Raw genomic sequence first — 20531 nt, forward strand, 5'->3', positions numbered from 1 at the left:
TAAAATAATGCAGAGATAATGGTGGGTCCCTAATTAGTTTTAAGTGACGGTTTTTGATGCTTTACAGTATTTGTATTGCACTGTAAGAAACAATTCCTGTGGAAAAATACATTTGTCTTTTTCTTTTTTTTTAACATGCTTTTCATTATTTATTGTGCAGAAAGACTAACTCATCAGTAATATGGAGTTAATAAGCAACTTCAAATTGAGCCAGTTTCAATTTAGTAGAATATGCATTATGTGAGATGGTGCCATTGTAACCATGATTTTAAAGGTGTGGATTTTATTGTTGAGATCCTTGCCTCAATTACAATATTTCATCAGCAGGTAGCAAGTTCTGTTATGTAAACATCCCGTTCAAAGAAACCAGAGTTTGACTACCAGATAGCAATGTATGCTATTCTCAAATAGGAAAACTTTACAAGTATTGATGTGATTTCCATCAAGATTATTAGGAAATTTTTATTAGGAAAGTTTAACTGTTTGCAGAAGAGTTATAATATATGAACATTTACAAATAAGAGCAGGCCATTTGGCCAATCTGTGCGCGTCTGGTTCCTAGTAGCTGATTGATGTGAAAAATTTGTCACGTTGGGTCTTAAAGGATCCAAGTGACTCTGCATCAACAATGTGACTGGGTAACCAATACCATACCCTTACCACACTCTGTTTAAAGAAGATTCTAAGCTTAGAGCTCAAGTCTGCTTGACACTTCTGACCTCTCTCAGTTACTGCAAGGTGCCGCACTATAGAGTAAAACTTTACTGACTGCAGCTATCTTGCTCCGTATCTGTATTCAGTGCTGTATTACTGCAAGGTGCCGCACTGTAGAGTAAAACTTTACTGACTGCAGCTATCTTGCTCCGTATCTGTATTCAGTGCTGTGTTACTGCAAGGTGCCGCACTGTAGAGTAAAACTTTACTGACTGCAGCTATCTTGCTCCGTATCTGTATTCAGTGCTGTGTTACTGCAAGGTGCCGCACTGTAGAGTAAAACTTTACTGACTGCAGCTATCTTGCTCCGTATCTGTATTCAGTGCTGTGTTACTGCAAGGTGCCGCACTGTAGAGTAAAACTTTACTGACTGCAGCTATCTTGCTCCGTATCTGTATTCAGTGCTGTGTTACTGCAAGGTGCCGCACTGTAGAGTAAAACTTTACTGACTGCAGCTATCCTGCTCCATATCTGTATTCAGTGCCTGCGTTATTCTGTGCACTGATCTAGGCCTTTCAGATGTCTCGTCTTAATGCAGCCTTTGTCGTTTACTTTTCTGTTAACAGTCACTTCTAGCCGCACACTGTATTTGTCATCAGGGGAATCTGTCATTGAGACTTAGTGTGTGGTTTCTTGTTTTTCCTGTTTGTACTGTAATGCAGTTGATCCAACTAGTTATGTTCCTTTCAAGGCTTTATAGTATTTAACTGCTAACTGATATAGCCTTATATACTGCACAACGGGTTTAGCTCCAAAGCATAACATTACCTCATCATCTTGTGCCTGCGTTGTTTCCTAATAAAGAGGCCAGACCCTGCAGCTCCCCACTCTTGTGTAACTGGTAACCTTAAGTCTTGTATCTGGCATCAGACTGAACGTGGGATAGCTAATTGTAGTGCACAGGGATTGGCGAGTTATTATGCAAACTGGTTTATTGGCAAGTTTTTTTTTTTTTAACCCTTTTTCCTGTTGTCTGCCATGCATGAGGTGTGGATTATACAGTAGCTCAGTGATGTTGAAGTCTATTCTAAATGGGACTGTCTTTCTTTTCTATATTCAATCTCCAGTAGTGTGTTTTCCTTATGGATAGCAAAAACTGTCATTTTCAGAAAGATACTAAAGAGAACTTAGTGTTTAATGTTATTATTGAACTCTATAGCAAATCTATGAATCACACAGCATTCATAATATATTTTAGAGATTCTAAAGGAATCTCAATTAGGATACAATTACAATTCTTTATAAGTACTGTAGGAGTCAGAAAACAAAAATTATACAATATTAAACCCAGGAGTTCCCAAACAGAAATTCCTCTTAGCCACTTGGCCACGCTTTTCACTTTAGCTTTAATATTGAACAGCAAACACATTTTTGCTGAGACAAGGTTGCATGTAGGACGCCATGACTGCTATGGAGCCACTGCTGTAGACTAAGAATATAATCCAGGAATATTATATAACTGAATCTGGTTGGAGGGGGCGTTACATCAAGCTTACAACTCCATTCATAGTTTAATATTGTATAGGAACCACCGACAGGAATCAATATCGTACACCAGAGACTAAATGTAAGTCCTATTGGCAGAGGTTTCAGTACAAATAACACAGAAAGGTAGGTGTAAGCACAGATCCTCTCAAACCGCAGCAGTAATCCGTCTGCTTGTTAGGGGAATCCGCCCTGTGCTTTTACTGCCATGTTTGTAAAGCCTAATCAACGTGGAGGATTGCTTGAGCCAGGTACAGAGAAGCAGAGGTTTGGTTTTAAGTGAATGTTGATCTCTTTCTAAAATAAACAGCACTGGAGAAACTTTTATTATTATTATTATTATTATTATTATTATTATTATTATTATTATTATTATTATTATTATTATTGTTATTATTATTCAAAGCTACATATTATTTTTTTTAAAGAACAGTATATATTCTCCTCTCCTTGTTTTTTATTAAAAAATAACAAATTGTAAAACAGTTCAGCAGCAGCAGTCGTCTGGGTTCGAATCCAGCTTAGGTCATGTAAAGCAGCTGAAACATTGCCATCCAGGGCAGTAATTCTAAAAAACCCACATAATTATGCTACCTTGTCAAAAAAAGACCTGCTCCCTCACCCCTGAAGAGAAAAGCTGACCCCTCCAATCCAAAGCCGGCCTGAGGCATGGAGACTGAACTGCTTCAATACTCCTGTCCCTTGAGGACAGGCCGTTCCATAGTTCTGAACCTTCAGGAATGTTTTCAAAATAAATCATTCAATAAACAATACTAATGGGAGCAGTTCAATTAAAAACAAAGCTAATACCGGTAGAGGTTAAGGAAATGGATTTTAAAACCTTTGAGACCAAACCGTTCAGTAATCCTTCTATCATGTGGTGATTAGCTGTGTGGCACAGCCAGTATGAAGATTTCTGATTGTGTGAGTGCACTTTTATTTTGCCTCATCCAACTGTAATGCTAAATAAGTATGGAAACCATATGGGTATTCCTGGTTCCCTTTCAAGTACGAAATGTAACCATTACCGCATTGGTATTTACCTCCAGTCACTCCTGTATACTATACTATTATTGATATACATCTATTTGGCTTGTTTTATTAGTGTGTATCTAGAATAAAATGAAATTTGTGAAAAAGAAAAAAAGATATTTGTGAAAAAGAAAACGAAAAATTATAAAAACTAAAAAAAATCACGCTATTTCAGTTTGCCATGTTAAGATTGACTCACTTCCTGGCAGGGAAAATTTTGAAAGGGGCTCGGCAGCTTTGACCGCCTATGAAGGACATTGTTCCTCACTGGAGACTAAATGTGATGCTTAATGCACTCATGAAGCCTCCATTTGAGCCCCTGCATTCAGCTGAGATAACATTTGTATAATTTAAAGTGGCTTTCTTGCTTGCTATCACCTCATGACAAAGGTCACGCTCCGTAGCAATCCTGCCTTTTTGTCAAAGGCTTTCCATCCACATTCTTTCTAGTCTGATAGAGAGCGACAGCTCCATACACGCTGCCCAGTTCGGGCCCTGGCGTACTATGTTGAAAGGGCGAGGCAGTCCGAACAATTTTTTGTCGGCTATGGGGCGAAGTCCCATGGTCAAGCCCTATCTAAGCAGTGTCCAAATGAATAACAGACACAGTCAGGACTGCCTATGAGCTGGCCAACTTGCTCTCTCCAGAAAAGCTCACTGCCATTCCACCAGGGGCATGGCAACTTTGTGGGATTTATTCCAGGGTGCATCTGCAAAGACATATGTAGTGCAGAAGTGTGGGCTACTCCCCATACCTTCACTAGGTTGTACAGACTTAATGTCATGGATCCTCAAAACTAGAGTATTAAGAGCAGTTTCCCAGTCAACCCTTACAACACAGGCATAGTGAGTTTCTCCTTCAATTAGGTCGACCAGGGTGTCATCGGCTCACCACACACCAGCGACCCCTGTGGTCTGTCCGGGCACCTGCAGGCTTGTCTGTAAGCTGCCCAGAGCTGCGTTTTCCTCCGACGCTGCACCTCTGAGGTGGCTGCATGGTAAGCCTGCAGTGTGTGAAGAAGCGGATGGCTGACGGGACCTGCTTCAGAGGACAGCGTGTGTTCATCTTCGCCCTTCCCGAGTCAGCGCAGGGCTGGTAGCGACTACTAAATAAAAAAAAAAAAAAGAAAGGTAACCATTAACCTTCAAGGTCACTGCGTCCATGATTGCAGCAGGCTTGAAGGAAAAATGACGCTGAGATCTGTGAGCGCAGTCCTTTTGATACCTCAGGGGTGGTCATGACTGAGTCACAGGCTCGTGAGCAGCTTTGGTATACAGTTTCTGGTCTTTAGGAGGTAAATACCCATTAGGTAATGGTTACATTTCTATTTCAGGGAACCAGGGTTATGATCATAACCTAACAGTTTCTGTATTTTAGTTGTCGTGTCAAATTATCTTTTTTTATATATAGTAATGAATTATCATTTCAGACAAATAGCTTTCATATAATATGCACTGTGAATAACACTTTTGTGTGTGTTTTTATTCCAGACATCAAAAGAGGACCTGCTCCAGGCAGATTTCGAAGGGGCGTTGAAGTTCTTCCGTGTTCAGCTGCCTAAGCGCTACCGTGCCGAGGAGAATGCCCGGAGACTGATGGAGCAGGCCTGCAACATCAAAGTAAGAGCAGGGCTATCCATTGATTTATGATGAGATTGTATATTGCACTGGTGAGAGTACTGTGTCCAGTTGTGATCACCACAGCACCAAAGGGACATTGTGACCCTGAGAGTCCAACGAAGAATAAGCAGACTAATCCCAGGGCTAAAAGGACTGAATGTCTGTTTAGACAGACATTTAGTATGGCTTTTAGTTTGCTTTGTAGCTTTAGAACATAGCTTTAGAACATAAGGAAAGTTATCAACAAGAGGAGGCTAGTTGACCCATCAGTGCTTTATTCTAGTTGTTGACTTATCCCAGAACTAGTGTATTCTTAAAGGGTCCTCATCAATCAGCATCAAACACATGGCATTCTCATTTCAGTGGTGTGGGTGCTTTAAGTTTTTTTTTTACTCTTGATTAATAATAAGAATTCTCTTGACCTTGTTATAGCTACTAGTTGATATTATTAGATTGGAAGGTAGTCTGGAACCTTCTAAGACGCTGTATTATTGGCAACAAGGTCCAGTATATTTCTGAGCCTACCCTCTTTATATTTTTTTCATTAGTCACTCTGTGTATAGGAAGTGGGTTTGATTGCTCTAATGCAGCACAGACCATTAACATACACTCCGGAAACCAGGCCTTTACATTAGAATGAATGAGTCAGTTGAGATGCAGTGTTGTTGTCGCACAAGATATTTTTTTTCGGTTTGGTCAGGCTGCAGCTCGAATATGAAGATCCAGCTATCGAACCCACTCGTTTCCTCCTCTGATGCCGTTTTCTAGAAAGATGATATGAAAAGTGCGTTCATATGTAAGGTTTGCACTGTTAAAGCGTGTCATGATTTCCTTTTTTTTTTATTTAACGAAAAGTAACTATGTTATTTTTTTTATGTAAAATGTAATCCTTTACACATTTCATTACCTGTCTGAAAAAGGAACCATTACAGTTACAAGTTACTGTAAAATGTAACCAGATTAGTTACATCAAGGATCAATATTCATCCCCCACTGTGGTTGGGGAATCTAATGACAGCAGACCATTACAATTCCCAGTGAAAGGACTGGTGAGTTTGCAGCTCGTGCTGGGAATCCAGGACATAGTATTTCTATTTGGTTAATCTAAAATTCTTTCACCCTTAACTCTATAGTAAACTGGCTGATGTTTTTCATTTAGAGACTTACTAAGTGCAAGAAAAATACAGTAGAATTAGATTATCTCAGGCACAGGTTTATAGATTTTAGGCATTAAGATATACAATTGCGTAGATAATTAAAATAGATCGAACTGATTCCCGTTTGTGATTTGGCATACAAATATATCATTTGGTTTGAATCGGTCTCATTCCAGCCCTTTTCTCCTGCTATCAGCTGATCATGGTTTTTCACTGCAGCAGTCTGCCTGTCACCTAGCAACCATTTCAATAACAAAAGCATTGCCCTCCCTGACCAGGATTGAACCATGCACAAGGACTGCCTGCAGCCTGTGCCTGTAAAGTGCAGGACAGTGCTACATGTCAACAGTGTGGTTATGCCTGGTCTTTTAAGGTATAGAAATAAGTATAATATTGAGCCCACATTCGAAAATGAACCAACCCTCCTGTCTGAGTTTAACGAGCAGATGAAAGCTGACAGCCCCTAACCATGAATGCAGACGAGCCTGGCTCTTTTGCATAGTGGTTAAGATGCTCACTTGCGGTGTATGTGGTCGCTTCTCAGCCTCCGTATAGATAAAGTTACCCCTGACACTAATTCAGATTTAGCACAGAGAGCAGAATAAGAGGGTATAAATGGAATCTGAGTAAAAGTAAGTTTAGAACGAGAGGTAGGAAGCACTTTTTTACACAGCATGGAATAGCTTGTCATGTAACGTGGTAGGCTCTAAAACTAAAAAAACATCTCAATCCTTCTAGTAGGTGGCCTAACAAGGGACGAGAGTTGATGATCCAAATGGCCTCTTCTTGTTCTCAAACTTTTCCTATGCTCTTATATAATTAATTTAGACTAATAATTAAACTTTGACCACAGAATGCTGGCATGAAGGAATTACTTCTGTGCCAATATACAAGTAAAACTGTCAATGGTGCTAACATTGGTAGAAATCATTGTGGTAAATGTATTACAGAATCCCTTCAAGTTGGAGCTTTTTAATACTACAGTAGACAGACATATTGTGAAAAACCATGACATATCTTGTTTGTGTCACAAACATTTACATTCACTAACTTTCATAACATAATGTTAAAATTTAGCCACAACATGGAGAATATACAGACAATACAATTACCAGTATTGTGTTTGCTAAAATATACAATATACTACTAGTTGAGTTAAACAATTTGGTTCATGCATGCCATTATTACAAGTAAGCTGACAGCTCAAGTTTACACTGCGATGGGTTGGTACATGTTTACTGGAAGTGTGTCTTCCAGACCCCTTCAGGCATATTACTGTTTCATGCTGTTTATCAGGCAGGGCCAGTTAGGCAACTGTTTTCACAGGCGGGGGAATGTGGATAAAGTTTCAGGATAACAGAACAGATTCCCATCATTTCAACCCTGTTGTTCATGTTTTTCAAGGAATTCCAAGGCATGTATTTGAAAATATGTGAGGAATGCGTAACAGACTGTCGAGGTGGTCGCAGCCCACTGTTTATTGCACAACAGATTTCACCAACTAGTCTTAAAGGAATACTTTTTTATATCACTTACATTCCTAATATTTCAATTCTTACCTGTGCGTTACCCGATCATGTGTGTTCTAGGGGTAGAACGACTACTTATTTGCGAATAGGCAAAAGAAAAACACTAATACATAATTTGATATTGTGTGGTGCTCTATTGTATATGTACAGTTTTGTAACACTTTGCTGTTTGTGCACTATATTTTAAAACTGCTTGCAATTGTTTTAAACTCTTTATTAATGTTCTAAAATGTCATTATAGATCAATATATATCAACTGTACTTGCATCCATCTGAAACTGCACACTTCACAATTATCTTCCTTTAATTCAGACAGCTGAATACAATGAAAATATTGGCATAGCTACTAGTATACACTTTAAACACAAAAACACATTACTATGTTGTTGGTGCTGCTGCTGCTGCTTTGAAATTAAAGCGTGCGATTAGTCCACTACCAGTTTATGAAGTCGACTGTCATCTTTCGATGATGCCCCTAGTGTATTCTCTATAATTCTCTATTGTCGTTAAGTATAGTGCCACCCTTTATTCCATGGAACCAGTTATTAGGCCATATAGTCATGGCTCCTATTTGACCCATAATTCCATTCCACTAGCACTTGCCTTCTTGTTATAAGGTGCAACACAAACAGCATGGTCTCATAGCTATGGCTTCTGGCTACAGCGATATAGTGTGGGAGCACTGTACCAGGCTTACTAACATAGCCATGTTTAACCTGCTGCTGCAGCTTCTCAAGTAAGATGATTTGAAAAATGACCAGATGTGATTTTTGTCCAATGCTGTGTCTTTGTCTAGAGATTGTCCATTTACTAAAGATTGCCTTGGCTGTATTTACTGTGTTAGAAGATTTTGTTTAATTTCCTAAACGCATTTAAACATTTAAACATTTTGGGTGTGTTTGTAACCAAGAAAGCCATCATGAGAAACCCTCTAGATGAGTACCATTTTTTTTTTAATAATACACTGCAACATTAATGGCTGAGAATACTTAAGTATGTGTACATGGAAAAGAATACATATTGAATACATAACCTTGCACTGCAGACATCCTACTGTATAACCACTATAGCTATTTGACAAGCATATATTTGACTATGGTTAAACGTTTGGAAAAATAATCTTAACATTTTAAAACATTTAATGCTTGTTTGTTTAGATTTTCTTGAAATCGCTTTCTCTGTAGTAATGTAACAGGAGCATCCTTTGGGATTTGTTCGGAAGGAAGAAAAGATAGCAGTAATTTTTGTTTGACTGGATGGCATTGAAATGAAGGGTCACATTTTTTCAGTCGTGTTTCCTAGTGGATGGCACTGCAGAAAGATTGCTTGAATTGCAAAATTCATAATGGTCTGGCCCTTGCATACATCAGTACTCACACTGCAAGTCCCCCCATGGTCCCATCGTTTGACTTACCATCCCTAAACCTGGCAGCACACCCAGGGTGACAGACCCAGACTGAAGACTTTTATTTAAGTAATATTTGTTAGTTGTTTTAGAATTCGACACATTCTGTATGCATGGGTTTATACAGGTCTGTATTAAATGGTTTGTATTCTTTACTATAGTGTCACTATTAGTCATGGTTAAGGATACGATTTTGTCACAAAAATCGTGAATTTGAACAAAAGTCTGTGAAGTCTTGCACATGGATGTAAAAACACATTTGGTTAGGCACTTACTTTATTTCCTTTAAAAATGCAATGTGTCATGCAGTGAAAATACAAATATGCGAGTATCTGTAAATTGTTTGGTTGTGTATGCAGACAGCATTTATGTGTAGCTATGTAGGTCAGCAAATGAGATTTGTATTTTGCAGCTGAGCGAGCATGTAAATGAACACAGATCGTATGGTACTGTAAACTCTTGGTTGTGGTCTTCACATACATACAGCGCTCGTTAATTTATTTTTTTGAACAAAAAAGTGGGCTTGCATCTTCAAAAAATATTAATTAATACTTTATTTCTTGAAACTTTTTTTCATACACTGTAGTGTACCCAAGTAGTCTGTTGAAAATAAATACTCTCATTCTCTAAAGCTAAACAACTAAACAAATTCTTCAGACTGCCGTTGAACATCTTTTTTTATTTCCTGCAAACTGTAGATAAAAAGAGAGGTTTATCTGTTTTGTAGTCTTTTTTTCTGATCTTTGTGATGCCCCCTTTTTGGACATGGTGCTTCCTGTGTGATTTGACTTTTCAACTTTTTTTTTTTTGTTTTGTTTTAATTTTAAAAGGGCAGTGCTCTGTAGGCTACTCAGAAGCAACCAATTTAAACGTCTCAATCTTATTATTGAAGAATATATATACCGTTTTATTTTGAACACGGTAATAAAAACAATTATTTGGCATGCTGATTTTGTATATATAGTGCCTCCCCGTATGATGGTGTCTTTTTGCTAACTGCACACGCGCAGAACTTTGAAGACATGCACAGAGCGGAAGAACAGGGGAGGCAGTATTTAAAGTGAAAATTAATAGACTGATCTTTAGATCTGTGCTGCGTTTGCATTTTTTTACATGTACATTCAGTTGGAAGTTGTTTTTTTTCTTTAAAAAATTAAAAAAGACTACCTCTAATTTTCTCAGAGAAACCTTCTCCCTCTACTCTGTGTCGAGTTACACACACATATTAGGGTTTCTGGTTTTCTGTGTTTTCGTCCTACTTTTCGCCTCTCCTTTACAAATTAATTAAACAATTACCACATTTCTCAGTTTTAAATCAGGATAAAACGTAGCTTCATAAAAGTATGTTTATGGTGCATCTCTTGACTTACGGCGGCACTATCGTATGGGGAGGCAGTATCGGATGGGTTTATTCTATCTTATAATTTAATTAAATTTCTTAGCAGACGCCCTTATCCAGGGCGACTTACAATTGTTACAAGATATCACATTATACATTATTTCACATTATACAGATAATGCCTATAATGCCTCGGGGAAGCACTATCGGTTACGATACCGGACGCACACAGAGAAATAGGAACACAGTTTATTTCAGATACCGTCTGTTTCACTATGCAGCCGGTGTGAAAGCCTGCATCGTACAGTATTCTAAAAAAAAAAAAAAAAAAAGAATGTTACGTTGTTGTGAAAGGACCTTTAACTAAGTTTTGTACTCTAACATTTAAACTTCCCAGCAGTCAAAAGCAGTAGTCTTTATATTATTGGTTTTGGTGTACTATTTAAAAGCTCTTGTGTATGTTGATGTAGCTAATCCTACATTATTTGGTGGCCTTTAGTAAGCATCCCTTTGAGGGGGAGCTTTTATGAATACGGTACAGTAAGATTGTTCAGGTCTTTAATAAGCATCCCTTTGAGGGGGAGCTTTTATGAATACGGTACAGTAAGATTGTTCAGGTCTTTAATAAGCATCCCTTTGAGGGGGAGCTTTTATGAATACGGTACAGTAAGAATGTTCAGGTCTTTAATAAGCATCCCTTTGAGGGGGAGCTTTTATGAAATAGCAAATCTTCCCATTTCTAGTTTTATATTATTGTGTGTAGAGCTCTTTGGATTGATCCCTTTAAAGGTACTGTAAAAAGCTGTTTGCTGTTGTTGTAGTGTATTGCTCCTACCCACAGCTAAGTTGTTTCTATGTTTTATAATATTGGTGTTTTTTTCATGAACTTTGAATTTAAGTTAATACAGTAATCTCTGAACTGAAAACAAAAGGTAGAATCTTGAGTGACTTTCACTGTGTGTAGCATTCCAGGTTTCCAGAGAAATATTCAGGGGCAGCTGAACGAGCAGTTTACCTGCTTCTATTCTTTGTGAATGCAAACTGTGTAAAGCTGGTTAACCTGTAGTACTACTTAAGTTAAGTATCCTAAACAGACTGACCCATATTACTCTTAAACCATTTTTTATTCACCTAAAGTCACAGATTGTCATAGTGTAAATCTATGTTTTCACATGCTTGAGTAGGCCACAATTTGGGTGAAAATGGGTAAATACCGACCTTTACTAGAACAAGCATTTGTTGTGTTGATTTTTATGAACTCTGAACATATCAGTAATCTGGTCCCTTTATAATGATAGCATGTGTGATTATGTATGTAACTCTATACTTTATGTATATTTATGTATATTTAAATGTGTTTATATTTATATAATATTGTGTAACTTTTAAAAGTATTGGATTCATGTATGTATTTATCCATACTCTTTCATTCATTACCTACATATTACTATTTTTTTAGAAATGTTTGCAACTGGTTTGACTTACTCTAATATTGGCACAAACAATTTTAGTCCTTACTTTATAATATTTTGAGGAGAAAAAAAAAACTGTCCATGTTTATGCTGAGAGGCAAGTTTCTTAAGGCGATGCCTGATAAAAATAGGAGCCAAGAAGGAGGCAGAGTGACTGGGCCTCAGGGAGTCTCTACTCCTCAGAGCTGTGACTGTCGGGAAAATCTCTCAAACAGGATTTCGAGCAGCCAGCCTGGTGGTTTGCCTTGTAAATTATTGAAAAGACTCAGAGGCATAACATTACACTGTAGTCCTCAGCTTGACAACCTCTTATAAAATGTGAAACAAGTATGTCAGAGGAGCCCTAGTAAATAATGTTCTGTACTGGTGTTTCTCTGGTGTTTAATGCAGTTCTCTGACAGAAAGACAGCCGAAAACAATATGTTGAGTGTGTACTACTGTATGCCAAAAACCACGCCTCAAAACAGGCTGTGAAAATGTGTAGCAATGTTAAATCATTATTGTGTCTAAACCTGTTTATGAAAAAGATTATTTATGTAGCATAATCATTTCTACCAGTGTGTGTGTGTTTATATACACACAGTAACACTTTACAGATATTTTACCAGCTTATCGACATTCAGTATGAAAAACTGAACTCCATTATAAATTACTTATTTTTAAATACATATACATGATTGTATTTATTTTCTCAAGTTCTCCAGGTATTTTGTTTAAATGGGTGTTATTGAAAATAGATGGTGGTTGTCCCTCATAGTTTTTTTTTTTTTTCCACGCTGTTGTGTAAGTACTGAATTTTTTCGAATTTAAGACATACTTTTTGAATCATTTTTTGCTTCTGAAAAATAGCCTGCATCTTAAATTTGAGTAAAGTAGTAATGCATGTATTAAAATCACCAACAAAAGACGTGACTACCTGAGTACACAAACACCAACGTGACTGACTGCCGAGAAAAGATGAACAAAAGACGTGACTACCAGAGTACACTCAACATGACTTACTGCTGAGAAAAGACAAACCAAAACATTACTGCCTGATCTTGAATCATCCATTATTATTATTATTATTAATTTCTTAGCAGACACCCTTATCCAGGGCGACTTACAATTGTTACAAGATATCACATTAGTTTTACTTACAATTACATTATTTTTTACACATTATTTTTACATACAATTACCCATTTATACAGTTGGGTTTTTACTGGAGCAATCTAGGTAAAGTACCTTGCTCAAGGGTATAGCAGCAGTGTCCCCCACCTGGGATTAAACCCACGACCCTCCGGTCAAGAGTCCAGAGCCCTAACCACTACTCCACACTGCTGCCCGTGACATACAGGCAGCCATTTTCAGAAGCGTCATTAGCTTCCTGAGGAATTTAAAGAGAAACTTTTACAATTTCAGTGTTTCTAAATAACGGTACCAGCTTGGACAGATCAGAAATGCTGATCAGTCCCCCGTATTTTTCGAAATGCCAAGCAATGCCTCAGTTCACAAATTGGGAGAAAAACAGGTGTGAGTAATCACGACTTGAAATGAGAAGCAGCGCATAACTGTAATTCTCTGTGTGATAGCAGACGGCCGCAAACTGACTCCATATGCGTACTTGAGGTTGTATCTTTGTCAATACATGTTTATTTGATGTCTTATTTTTTCCTCAAATTGAGGGTGGGAAATTTGGGCTGCGTCTTAAATTGGAAGGAATATGGTATTAGGCTTTTATTAAGATGACATATGTTTTTGTAATTCTGTCACCTCTCTTCTGCCAACTTCATATTAACATTTTTATGGAAACTTCTAGTGCAAAATATAACAATATCCTCCACTTTGATCTGTGATCTAAGCACATACGAAAATTTACAAACAAGACGCCATTCAGCCCAACTGTACTCGCACAGTTCCTAGTAGCAGATTGATCTCAAAACTTTAAATTGGTTCTTAAAGGATATAAGAGATTCAGCATCAACAGTATGACTAGGTAACCCATTCCATACCCTCACCACTCTCTGAGTGAAGAAGTGTCTCCTAGCCTCTGTTTTAATTCTAATGATTAGGGTTAACTTTGTCAACTCCTTTTAACATTTTAAAGGTGTCAATTTTGTTCTAGGCTAAATAGATTTAGTTCTTTCGGCCTATCTTCAGCCTAAGTCACATATGGCTGCCAGATGTGACTTTTTAGTAATTTTACAAAACTGCCTATATAACTCTTTCAAAGCTACCTCAGAGGTAGTGACTTCATATTTGCAGTTAGATAAATATAAATGTAACCAAAAATATGGCTACCCCCCCCCCCCCCCCTCTCAAAACCAACTTTATTCACAGTGTCAAAATTACAAAATAGCACTGAAAAGGTATACCACCACCATTTTGTTTTGGCTTGTACAATGCATTTAAAATAAAGCTTTGAAATCTACACAAAATGTTGACAGGAATTAAAAGGTAAACATTTTGTATTGGAAAACTAAGAAATGTATTTGGGGATTTAAATATTTTCACTACTGTATGAGCCACTACACATTTAAAATGATGTGTTAACCTAAGCGATAATGAAGCATCTAGTTATTACTTGTTCCAAAAGGCAGTTGGATAATTAATTAGGTCCCCATCGTACTTGCTGATACAGCTGCTACAATCAAAGAGAGAATAGCTGTAAGAAACAAGTGAGGAGAGAATACTTGTTATTGACACAAATATACCTGCTGTAGAGGTCGACACTAGGTAAGTAGTATAACCAACCCATCATTTAGAAATACTGAAAGATACCTAATAAGTACCATGACTAGCATTTTGTCAATCTTGACGTTTGTGATTATGCTGAAGGTTCTTTTAGTATTTCTAAATGTAGCACTACTGAGTGTTTAAAGGCTATGGATAAAACACCATTTAGAAGACAATGCATTTACATTTTCTAAGCATTTTAGAGGGATAATTTTGCTATTTGCAAGAAGCAGCAGGAGCATGCCTTAATTAACAAACCAAGTGATGCTATTTATTAAATTTATATCTTTTGTGTAGTTCGCTTTGAGGCACTGTTTTTATTTCCTTAGTACAGAATAGGAAAAAAACACAAAGTGACACTATTTTACAGAGAAATTAAACTTTGTGGGATTGTGGGAAACTTTTAACACCATAATATAATACCATTTAATAAATAAGTGACTTATATTTTGCCTAATACATATATATTTGCAGTGTTTGTAAGTAATGCATTACTTGTAATGCATTGCTGTAATCTGATTACATTTTCCAGGAAAAAAATACATGTTACATTATGAGAAACTATTTAAGCTAAGAAGTGTAGTGTAAGTTAGTAAGACAGTGTCTATTTAATTTGCAAATATTTAGAATTGTTCTTCCTCAGCCCGCCTTGGTTTGTAGGTGGGAGGGGTCTGAGGCTATTTGTAAATAGCTTTCCAGGGCTGTCAGAGTCACTGTTGCTTCCTGCTGCTGTTAAACTAGGCTTTGGGGTGGAGGAGAGAGAGAGAGAGGACTAGAGAATTGTGGGAAAATTACCTGGGCTACTGCTGTATCAATTACCTGGCTGGGAGTGAGTCAGCATTGGAGAGAGATACTTTCTCACAGACAGGGATTCTGCCTAGGCACCTGCTTCTGGCTTAAAAACATTGCAAAACACCTTACATAAATGTGGGACACCTGCCGAGAAGGGTGAAGCAACCAGGAAGTGTCGTTGCTATATCTGTTTTGGGGGTGGGGCCAGCAGGAATCTGGAAACACCTTCTGTCAGTGTGTGCTTTTCTTTATTCAGTGACATTAGCCTGTTACCCGCTCTGCCGTTTCCTTAGTGCTAACCGTATATTAGTTAATGTGTTTTTGAAATGCTGGCGTTTAGCTAAAGCTGGAATGCTTGTATTTGAATGCTAATGTGGCATGGTGCCACAGAGTACAGCTGTTTAGAAAGTATCTGTGTTTTTTTTCAAGGTATTTCACAAAAAAGCAAACAGGAAATATGCAGGAAGGAGAGACGGTTACAGTGCATTGTCTGTTGATTCAGTAGCATGCTTTTGCTGGGTCATTTTTTTTCTCTGGATAATACATGGAAAAAAAGGTTAACATTGGAGCAACAACCTTGAAAAGAAACTACACAGAGCTGTAGAAACTCACTTTAGTCTGGGAGGCCTTTTTAATGAACAAAATAAGCCTTCAACCTTTTTAAAATAGTGTCTGCAAATTACCTGGGTGTATCTACTTTATGCACGGATGGGAAACAAAAGCTTTGACATGTGGACGGTGATGTCTCTAGCACCTGCTTCTGCTTGAAACAGTCAGACACACTGAGTTCTAGTGTGCTGGGCTTTTCCACCAACATTTGAAGGCGATTACATTCTGGACTTCACAGCACTGAGCACTTTCAATCGGAATACCTTTAATTAAATTGCTCCATTGATACTAGACGTTACGTGAGATTGGGACCACTTAGCACCTATTTGAAAACATGCATTTGTGTTAAAAGATAGTTATAACATACAGGGGACAATCTAAAGTGCATCTGGACATTGGCATTATTGCTCTAAAACTGGATGAGATTTCAGTATGTGGACTGTTGCTTTGCTACAGGGCTACCTTCTATGCCTGCCTCAAGGATCTTTCAAACAGTGCTACGACATAACGCAAGGCTTGTGAAGTGCCTGATCAAAGGATATTGAAAAACCAAGAAAATTCAACAGAACTTTAATACTGTGACTACATTTTTATAATTCACAGTATTCTTGCATTTCTGACATTCCTTCTGAAGTGACCGAGGGAAGTGATTTTTTAAATGCTTCTCCTGAATGGTGATGTATGACATTGTGTGCTCATTTGCTTTTAAACATGTAATACAGCTTTAAGAGAGAACTCTGGAGAGACAAGACAGGAAACCAGCTATATTGTTGATCTTGTTTGAGTTAATTTTTTATGTAAATAATCCTTATTTTCCTTGCCTTTGCCTTTGCCTTAGGTTAAAAAGATTGCATGCATTTTGTTTAACAATTCCTTTTGGAAATCTTGATCCATGCTATTTCCTTCTGGGCAAACCTATTGAGTTCTAAGGTTAATCTTGAATCCGTTTATATCATAAGAACTCACTGGCACAGAGTATGTTCTGAAGGCTTTCCTTAATGAACTAATCTGGGATTATATAAGGAATTTGGATTTGCACATTCCCTTTAAAGAAAACAAAGCACACCTTTCAAAATTGATCTGTAACTTTTATTTACTTAAAGCCACAAGACTATGAAGGCTCCTGATTTCAAATTTAAATAAACCATCGCTTTTGTAGGAACCTGCATTTTGAAATTGGAAAATGAAGAACGGAAATATTTCTCATTGAGACCTTGCTACACTCTCCCTGGTTTTCAAAACAAATGGACAATCTTGCATTGTTTGCTACCGAGATCTGCAAAGATAGCAAAACGAAAGTATATCAGGAATGTGTCACGGAAACCACACTTGCGTGTGATAAACTTCAGTGGTCGTGACTTTAAAAAAATAAGTCAACACCCTTCAAAAGAGAAAACTAAACAAAAAAACGAGGGCTTTTTTTTTATATGAATTTAAAGCCAGAAAGCAGCTCCTGATCTCTCTAATGGAAGGAGCTGCTAGTAAAAGCAGGTGCTGATAAATTTGCTTTCTCATCTTGAACACGCCCCCTATCATCTCCGCCTAGTTTCACAGTACAGGGCGGGTGGGAACATTGAGTCTCACACACTCTTTAATAGGCACATGCAGACTTGTGCAACCTGTTACTGTAATCTCTGGATATCTACTAGTTGTTGCTGAAGGAACACTGTGAGAAAATGATGGAAGAGGTGTCCATAACGGTGGCCTATGACGCCCATGTTTTTAGCCAAATTTACGAAGAGGACTTCTTTGCTAAGATGGTGGCTATCTCTAAACCCAAGCCAGTGGTAGGTACCACAGTTTTAAAGTGGTTTCAGACTATTAACAGTATGATTTAATGTGGATGAAGGTTGTTTTATAATTTCTTAATAAGCAGAGATTATGCGGTGCAGGATGAGTTTGTCCCTCTGATATTTGTATGATGAGTTATAGTAAGTTACTGAATGTATTAAGTTACCAGTATAACTGAAGACTACTTAAGACAGGTGGATGCCTGTCGCTCTACACGGTGCCTCTGTAATTCTCTTGTATTGAAAAGCAGGAGCAAGTGACTGCCAATACATGTTTGATTAGATAGTAGCCAGGAACGTTACAGTAGTCACAGGTTGCCATACAATGACAGAGGCATACTCTTTATGTTTTAGTATACTTTTGTTATAAGTGATTTGTGGATGTGATGGATTACAATGCAGTACCACTGAGTTAGGAGTGTAGCTGATGTGCTTTAGTAAGTATGCAGTACCACTGGGTTAGGAGTGTAGCTGATGTGCTTTAGTAAGTATGCAGTACCACTGAGTTAGGAGTGTGGCTGATGTGCTTTAGTAAGTATGCAGTACCACTGAGTTAGGAGTGTGGCTGATGTGCTTTAGTAAGTATGCAGTACCACTGAGTTAGGAGTGTAGCTGATGTGCTTTAGTATGTATGCAGTACCACTGAGTTAGGAGTGTAGCTGATGTTCTTTAGTAAGTCTTTAGTTTCTGTTGGGGTGTTGTCTCTAATATAAAAAATTGGGTATTGGTTTGATGACCTATTGATATTGGTTGGATGAAGTTACGCAGAACATGCTTGGCAGCAAGTGTCATCTACACTGCATATTAACAAGTTTCATTCTCTGTCAGTTGTAAAGGGAGAGCAGGGTAACAGGCATCGTAAGCCCTGACGCTATCACTGTGTCATCCTTTACAGCAATGTATAACATAGACACACAGTGCTATCTACACAGATAGATAGGATCAATTAAATTTTAGAAGCACATAAGAACATAATACATGTTTTTTAAGCCTGTTTTAATTTGATAAGATAATGTTTTATCTTTTTGAAACTGTTGTTAAAAAGTCAATAACAAGAACAGCTTTGTGTAAAGGGCTCAATTGTTACAACTCTGTTTTTACTGTTTAACACTAGTAGTAGTTAATATAAGTCATTAATGTAGGTATTTTCAATGTATTTTACCATGCATTTTTATATAATAATTACATATCAAACCACGTATCTAGACATCTTTAAGCCGCAGTCTCTTTACTGATGCTTGATGTGTAAACATGTAAATTGTTAATATTACCATCCCTAATTGAAAACAAGTAATGCTACTGAGTGATTGGAAAATCAGTTTGGATAAATGAATTACAACAATGAAATGGTTTATATGACCTTTCCAATCAACAAACCTCCATTAAATATTACTATATGGATATTCTAATGAGCAGTACCTCATCAAATTCCCTATCAGAGAAATGAGAGGAGCACTCTTCAGTACAGTAGTGTTAGTGATTTTCAGACCTCATTTACGTATTGGTTTTCTTAACATCTTTTTGAGAATCATTTATTAATTCTGTTATATGAATGAATACGAACATGGTGATTTTTGCTACAGATGGTTCAAATATTTAAATATGTGTATATAAATTTACTAATATAAATATACATTAAATTAACTTTAATCTAAGAAAAAGCATTTTGACCAGTTATAAATGAATGCAATAAACAGCAATGTGGATGAAATTGTATTTTAACTTGATAACACATCAATGATAAATCAGAGAGGTTTATTGCATACATTAGTATTTTCCTAAAAAAAAACCTTTCTCAGGTAAAAGTGAATTGTACCTAAAGACATATAGCAAAAACAAACATATTTTGGCCATGGCGTGTTATTTGTGAAAGAAAAGTGCTTTAACATGTACTTTGAAAGGTTATTTAACCAGTTTCTTCCTACGTACTTACTGTTGATAGGACTGGAGAGGTAGCTTTTCAACTGAAATTGGGGGAACTAGAATATTCCTGCTTGTTTTAGTTCAACCTAACTGTCTTCTCATTCTGATCCCACAATGAGGTGGCTCTTGAATTATGGGGGTGTTTGCTGAAACTCGCTGCTAGTTTCTCAGTCAGGCAACTTGTCTCATTGTGTTTGTTTAAACAACAATGCCCCAATAAGCACCAGTTAGTACTTCTTTTGAACAATTCATTCATTTTGTAATGCATATGGAGGGAGGTGACAACTATATATTTTAAGAGGTGAAGTGTGATTGCACAGTAAGACAATATTGAAGCAAGTTAAGGTAAAGGGATATAGTAATTTGGATGGTATTTGGCTGTTTCCCATTTTTTTTCCTATGGTTATACTAGGCATTTACCATAGGTGATCATATCTATTAATATGCTTTACCTTGAACATTTTATACAGAAAAAAAAAATGCTGGATAAGTTCAATTATAATAAAGAATGTAAGTTTAAGTAATTTTAAAAGACAAAGCTATTTGCATTGTATTTGATGTAAATGACAACATTTTAATTATGTCTTGTAGAGCATATAGAATGTGGTGGCATCATTGTAATTGAAACTAATGGGCGAGGTTCAGTTTCACATGCTTTAAATAAGGTCATTGTCTAGTAATTTAGATCCCAGGTGATTTAAATCATGTGAATCATCAAATACCCTTAACTACCCCCCTACCCCCACGTCCCCACCCCCCCTCTCCACACCCCAGCACCCACCACCACTAAACCACAAGGTTTCCAGAGCAACCATCAAACTAACAAAAATACAGGCCGTCTAGAATAATGAAAGATGGTGTTGCCTTAACAAGGATCTTCATTGTTACAGTAATGAATTGCTTTGTTCTATATTTTGTTGTAGTTTTTGTTTCCCAGTCTTTGGTG

The 20531-nt window shown here is 37.2% G+C and overlaps 1 protein-coding gene across 6 annotated transcripts in view; it reads left to right on the forward strand.

Moving 5' to 3' along the window:
- The window catches only part of rabgap1l (RAB GTPase activating protein 1-like), a 358860-nt gene that overhangs the window by 309108 nt on the left and 29221 nt on the right, over positions 1 to 20531 (forward strand). For 4 of the 6 annotated variants that reach the window (XM_059031914.1, XM_034016161.3, XM_059031912.1 and 1 more), the window contains one exon: positions 4723 to 4851. In XM_059031914.1, coding sequence (XP_058887897.1) covers positions 4723 to 4851 — 129 coding nt within the window. Of the gene's footprint in view, positions 1 to 4722; positions 4852 to 15155; positions 17660 to 20531 lie in introns of those variants that run through there. The other 2 variants (XM_059031917.1, XM_059031916.1) reach the window with 2 other exon arrangements.

Source organism: Acipenser ruthenus, chromosome 10 (genome assembly GCF_902713425.1).
Source record: "Acipenser ruthenus chromosome 10, fAciRut3.2 maternal haplotype, whole genome shotgun sequence".
In the NCBI taxonomy this organism is placed as follows: domain Eukaryota; kingdom Metazoa; phylum Chordata; class Actinopteri; order Acipenseriformes; family Acipenseridae; genus Acipenser; species Acipenser ruthenus.